The 6,690-nt window shown below is 49.3% G+C and overlaps 1 protein-coding gene and 1 pseudogene across 1 annotated transcript; one reads left to right on the top strand and one right to left on the bottom strand.

Annotated features, from left to right (window-relative positions):
* Window positions 1-1,867: 1,867 nt before the first annotated feature.
* Window positions 1,868-3,158, top strand: LOC101995438 (annotated as a pseudogene).
* A 1,530-nt stretch (window positions 3,159-4,688) lies between these two features.
* LOC113455861 (major allergen I polypeptide chain 1-like) lies at window positions 4,689-6,011 on the bottom strand. The gene is made up of 3 exons (XM_026778494.1): window positions 5,957-6,011; window positions 5,608-5,795; window positions 4,689-4,797 (listed from the first exon to the last, which is right to left on the bottom strand). The coding sequence occupies exons 1-3, from the start codon at window positions 5,994-5,996 to the stop codon at window positions 4,768-4,770; spliced, it is 258 nt and encodes an 85-aa protein (XP_026634295.1). The 5' UTR covers window positions 5,997-6,011; the 3' UTR covers window positions 4,689-4,767.
* Between the last annotated feature and the right edge of the window lie 679 nt (window positions 6,012-6,690).

The following is a 6,690-nucleotide window of genomic DNA, read 5'->3' as shown; positions in this document are numbered from 1 at the left end:
TATATATATATATATATCTTTAATGGAGAAATAGACTTACAGAACCACCGTTCCAGCTGAGACCAGGAAAGCAGAAGCAAGCGCTGCAAGCTCTCGCTTGCCAGATTTATAGGTAAACATTAGCCCGAGGCGAACACGCCCCCTAAGGGGCGGGACTTATCCCTACATCACACACACACACACACACACACACACACACACACACACACACACACTTTACAGTAATGCATTGCAGCAGCAACAGGAAGCAGCAGAGATGAGTCTCTTTAACTTTTCCTTCAACTCCCTGTTCAAATGTACTCTCAAAGCCCACATGTGGCCATCTCTGAGGGTTTGACCAGGGAAGCCAGGAACGCAGTGTAATGCTTGTAGGGCTGGCAAGTCTCTTCGTTGGTATACCTGGGACTGCTAGATAGCTCCTAGGGGAAGTTGTAGATCCCTAGCTTTACTGTGGGCTGAGTTTCATTGGATTATTGTTTCCCATAAGTCTTAGTTACTGTTCTATGCTGTGAAGAGACACCATGCCCGAGGCAGCTTACGGAAGAAAAGCATTGAATTAGGGCTTACTTACTGTCTCAGACGGCGAGTCCATGACCATCATGTGCTGGTAGAAGTCCTGCAGCTCAATTTGTAGACCAGGCTGGCCTCGAACGTGTGGAAATCCTCCTGCTTCTGCTGGGATCAAAGCGTGTAAAACCACATTTGGCTACCAGAAACTTTTAAACATATTCATGTTTATTTTATGCATATAGATCTCTTGCCCGCATGAATGTCTGTAAATCATGTGTGTGCAGGATTCCCATGGAGGTCAGAATAGCGTGTCAGATCCCCTAGAATCAGGGTGACAGATGGTTGTGAGCTGCCATGTGGGTGCTGGGAATCAGACTTGGGTCCTCTGAAAGACCAACCACTGAGCCAACTCTCCTGCCCTCTCGAGACTTTTCAGTTCCCACACCCTCAGCACCTCCTCCAAGCCTTTGTTTCATCTTCACTGTTAACTTGACCGCCTCTAGAATCTCTTGGGAGATGGATGCCCACCTCTGAATATGTCTGCAAGGACTTTTTTTTTTTTTGGTCAGGGAGAGGGGGACAACTTGGCTGGCTCAGCTCCTGTGAGGGACATCACTGGTAGTACGTCTCTCCTCCCTGTGACGGATGCCTCACAGACTCCGCTGGAGGAGGAGAGAGTCACCCAGGCCTCGGACTTCAGGCACTCTTCTCTCCAACCCTTCCTTCTCTTCTTCAAAGCTGAATGACGTTGCGTTTTCTATGCCTTTGTCACTGAATGAATGTGCCGTCTCAACCACTTCCATTGAAACTGACAAAGCAACCAATGCTAGCCACTTAAGAAGAAAGGGTCTATTTTGGATCACGGTTTGGAGGGGAAAACATGGCGGATGGGGCCTAGCAGGCAAATGCCCTTGACCCTGAGACTGAGGAGAGTGAGAACAAGGCCAGCCTGGTTTATCTTGTGAATTCTAGAACATCCAGAGCTTCTGTTTTTGGACAGCTTCTTCTGAGAACAAACCATTTCATCCTGCAGAAAGCTCCTTAAGCAGGGAGGTAAACAACTCAAAATAGCTTCAGACTCACTATGCCAGAGTAAGCAATAAAGCTGAGATCCAACCTGTTGAGCCACCTGCTGGCTGTGCAATGAGCTGCCACTCATGCTGGGTGGGGGGAGTTGGTTAATCAGCTGTCTTTGAGTCATTTCTGCTCCTGTAAGTGACCCCAACAAAACTCATTGGTTCACCAAGTTAGATTTCTGTACTTTGGTCTCTCATAGGCTGCCTACTAAATGTGTGAATTTAAATGTATGGGGAAATAAATGTGTGTGTACCACACCTTGTCTCGTCTTTTTTAAAATATGCCCGCTGCGACTTTCAGACTCATACTACGTGCTGTTGGTGCTAGCGGCAGCTGCTCCTGGATGCCGGCTGCCCTAAGCTTCTGGCCGGGACCCCCTGGATGTGCGGGACCGCTCGCTAGCAACATGTGCTGCCTCGGATACCCGTGCACGGATGCCCTATTTTAGCCTAGCGAAGACTTTAACTTCTGCCTTCCCAATTGTGCACAGTACATCACAGTTCCATTAAAGGACACCAACAGTGTGCTGTTGTAGTCAGACACAGAGTGGTGAGAAATATACTTGATCCTTTTGAACTTGGCTGGAGAAACTTGAAAGGTCTGTATGAAGACATTAGAAAGGAGCTGTGTATCTCCCCAAAGAACTGCAGGACTTGTCCCAATACAAACTACTTCAATGCAAAGGAAAACCTTTAGACTGGTTATTGTGGTGGTAATGGTGGGAGCCTGTAACATTCATCCTAATGTGCTCACGAGATGTGCATGCCAGCCAGCGCACCATAGCCTTGATTGCAGAAATGATCCACACTACCAGTCTGGTTCGCAATGACAGTATTGACGATGCAAGTTCTCGAAGAGGAAAACATACGCTTAATGAAATCTGGGGTGAAAAAAGCTGTTCTTGCTGGAGATTTAATTCTTTCTGCAGCTTCCGTAATTCTGGCGTGGATTGGAAACACAGCCGTCATACCTATTTTAACCCAAGTTATTGAATGTTTGGTGCATGGTGAATTTTTTTCAGCTAGGGTCAAAAGAAAATGAGGTTGGAAGGTTTGCCAACTACCTTGGAAAGACCTTCAAGAAGACGGCCAGTCTGAGAGACAACAGTTGTAAAGCAGTCTCTGTCCTGGGCTGCCCTGACCCACTGCTGCCTGAGATTGCTTATCAGTGTGGGAAAAATGTTGGAATAGCTTTTCAGCTCATAGGCGATGTATTGGACTTCACCTCCTGCTCTGGCCAGAGGGGCAAGCCAATATCTGCAGACCTGAAGCTAGGCTTAGCCGCTGGCCCTGTCCTGTTTACTTGCCAGCGGCTTCCAGAAATGAATGCTATGCTAACATTCTGGAGGGTGGGTTTGCCAGGGGATGTGGACAGAGCCTGCAGATATGTCTTACAGAGTGATGGTGTGCCACAGACAACCTGCCTCGCCCAGCAGCAGTGGACAGATCAGGAAACGTAGACCACCCACAGAAAGGGATGCCCTCACCTGGCTTTCAGAAAGTGTGCTCACAAGAGATAAACAACAATGCTTTCTGTTCTTCCTGGCAGCAATTTTACCAGCCTGTGCCTAATGAATTTTGTGGAACACTGTTTGCTTTATGTGCAGATAATCAAAAACCACTTTAGGAAATAATTTCAACCTTATTGAGGGACAATTTTTTTTATTAGCCAAGTTTTTCAGAAAACTATTAAAATGTAATTAAACCTGTGTCACTATAGTCAGTTCTACTTGAGGTGTCCTGATGGTTATGTGTGTGACTTTTTACACTGTTAATGCCCACACGGAAAGCCATTACACAAATAAATAATCAACGTTAAAAAGAATGTGCTTATGGGAGCCGGCTGTGGTGGCGAACGCCTTTAATCCCAGCACAGGGGAAACAGAGGTAGGTGGATCTCTGTGAGTTCAAGGCCCGCTTTGTCTACAGCATTAGTTCCAGGACAGTCAGAGCTACACAAAGAAACCTCGTCTTGAACCCCACCCCCCAAAATGGGCATGTATAAATATATGCATGGCAGGGTATACATGGAGGCCCGAGGACCACTGGGGGAGTCAGTTCTCTCCTTCCACCCTATGGATCTTGGGGATCAAAGTCAGGTTGTCAGGCTTGATAGCATTAACCCACCGAGTCATTTCACTGGCTGTGTGACACTGCTCCACGGAAAGTCTGAACAAGTGTCTGTTCATTCCAAACAGGGAGCCAGTGGCACACAGAAGTGCAAATACCACAGAAGGGCAATTGGTGAAACAATGAGTTTTACTGAGGTCACATAATTACAAGGGCAGAAATGATTCAAAGACAGCTGCATCTGAGCCTACTCCAGCAGGGGTGATGGCTCACAAAGCTTGGAACCCGGAACTCACTGCACAGCTCAGTGTCGTGGCTTATGTCAGATGCCAAAAGATCTGGAAGGTAATCCTGACTCTTTCTGATCTACAGGTTTCTGGCGAGAACAACGAGAAGCAGGAGGGGCGGTAGCTAAGGTCAGAGAGTTGTGTGGGAGGGGGCATGAGTGTTCTAGTGGGGACAAACTGCCAGTCACTTGGGCCCTACTCTGCCTTGGACCTCTCACACCTGACACATGCAAGCCCACTGAAGGCGGGGACACCATCTGCCTAAGACCAGGCCTACCTAATCCATGCGGTGCCAATTATATAGATGGAATACAGAGGCCCAAAGGAGCACTGTGAGACACGTACTCTATACAATTGGCCCACGTCCACAGCAGAGGACAGAAGGGACAGTTTTGCTGTCTGGAAACTGTGTAATCCTCGGCAGACACTTGGTCCCTCTGGCCCTTCACTGTTCCATGTTCCTGGGGAGTTCATTCGAGGATGTCATGTATGTGTCCTCTGGACCATGGCCCATGAAAGTGACAGACACTCTGGCTGTGGTGACTGTGGTCTCCTCCATCCCCTAATGCATTCTGCAGGGACATTTTGGCAGCGCTGCAATTCAGCAGGGACAATTGAAAGTCTCACTGGTCGTCCCAGCCGTGTCCCCACCCACTCAATGCCCATCCTCAAATCCAAACAGTCCAGGCTCCCCTGTGAATTGCAAGGCTTTTATTGTTGGAACCTTGTTTTTAGACACATGGACGGTAGGTGTAGGGCTGGCTGCATCTATGCAGGTGAGCAGGCGAGAGGCTTCCTTGAGTTTTCAGGCAAAGATGGAATCATCAACAGAAAGGGTAAGCTTCTACTTTCTTCTGCAAAGAGAAAGGCGGCAGAGCATCAGAGGTGAGGGAGATCTCAGCAGTCACACACGGGACACCACTTGGGAGGGACCTGCACTCTGTCTGCAGCAGCTCCTGGGTCTGACTTGGCCCAGGGAGTCTCCACTCCATTCTGTCTCCAACAAACCACATCAGGGCGAGCCTTGTAAACAGCCTCCAATCCAGCCTGATGGAAGAGCCACCTGCCCTCGGGACAGCATGGGCACATGTGGGGCAGAATGGAGAAGCAGCTGGGGAGGGCCTGGCAGGACTCCAGGTGAGCCTGCGGGCAGCTGTGGCCCCACAATGAACTGATTGATCCCTGTCACATGATGACCTCAGAGGCATGCACTTGGGGTGGAGACAATCCTGACAGTTGTAGGGACAAAAGGGGATTTAGTTAGATTCTACAGCTGAGTGTTCCAGGCCTGGATTCTACACAGTGACCTCAGAGATCCAGAGGAAAAGAAAAAAACATGAGTGTTTGGGGGTGTGGTGGTAGACTTGAAAAGTTAGGATAAAAGATCCCATCTGGAGAAGGGGTGCCAGGCACTGATGTAGCTGGACTCGGGAGGCGGGCCAGAAAGCCTGATGAAGGCCAAGTGGTACCGTGGGAGCAGGGATCCTGGGGGTCTGGTCTGGCTTGACAGAGCTGTACAGTTAGTGTCCTTCCTGCCCCTTCCTCCTGACATCTTTCCGGATTCCCAAGGAGCTGCAGTGCTGGGGAGGAGCACACGCTCCATTTCTTAGCTGTGGTGAGCAGGTGAGCACACAGGCTCTGATCCAGACACCCAGAGAACTCACCAACAAACTCTTTACATTTGCCTTGTCTTCCTCTGTCAGCTTGTTATCAGCACACATCTTCAGATTTTCAGCATTTTTCAATACGGCAGACTCGTTCCTGTACTGGCTCACGAATTCCACATAGTCAGGCACAGATGGGCCAAGAAAAAGAGCAAGGTCCTCCTCCAAAGCTGGGCAAATGCCACAATCTGAAACACAAAGAAAAGGTGATTCTCCATTGAAAGCCTTGTATCAGAACACAGATGTTCTTCCCGGGGAGCGAGGGTGTGAGAGCCCTGGAGACCCTGCATCCCTGATATCCACACCATAGTACTCAGTTCCCCGAGGTCACCCACACCATTGAACCCACTTCCCCCTGAAGTCAGGAGCAGGGCAGCCCCAAGCAACATGAGAGCACCAGTGAGCTTCATGGTAATGGCGGCAGGTGCTCCTACCCAGCTTGGGCCCCATTTGTAACTGCCCTGTTCTGCTCAGGGTAGAAGGAGGGGCTGGGTCTGAGCTCTCCAGGCCCGTCCCACAATGCTGCTTGAACCTCCCTGGGGCTGTGTCAGGGGGAGATGTATGTTTTGGCAAGAGAGTTAGATCCTGGTCAACAAAGGGCCCTGGCTCAGCCTGATCCCCTTCTTAGTGCTGTGCTTAAGGTCACATGTCATGTGACGACCCAGGAAGTGATGAGCAGGGAGAGGGCCAGTTCCCTCCATCAGGCCTCCAGAGTGAGGTCTCTGTCACCCTCTCACACCAGGGAACTTGACGTCTATTAAAAGCCTCCCTAGTAGTCAGTGTCTAGTGTAGACCAGACCGCTGACTTTTTGGGGACCCTGCTCTGACTGTTTTTGTCACTGCCCCCATCTTTCACTTGCTTCACGGCTCCATTGAAGCAGACTCTAACCCTGAAGTCCTTCTGCTGTCGGAGTCATCTTCAAGTTCATCTTTTCATTGTTTCTTTGTTGTTTTGTTTTGATATAGGTGTTTCTACACAAGCCTGATTATCCTGTATTCACTATCTAGACCAGGCTGGCCTCAAACTCACAGAGACTCACAAGCCTCCTGATGCCAGCAGTGGCCATTCTGAATATCCCATAG

This window comes from Microtus ochrogaster, unplaced genomic scaffold, assembly GCF_000317375.1.
Source record: "Microtus ochrogaster isolate Prairie Vole_2 unplaced genomic scaffold, MicOch1.0 UNK206, whole genome shotgun sequence".
NCBI classification, from domain to species: Eukaryota; Metazoa; Chordata; class Mammalia; order Rodentia; family Cricetidae; genus Microtus; species Microtus ochrogaster.
The sequence above is the reverse complement of the archived record's forward strand: the minus strand, read 5'-3'. Positions and strand labels throughout refer to the sequence as shown.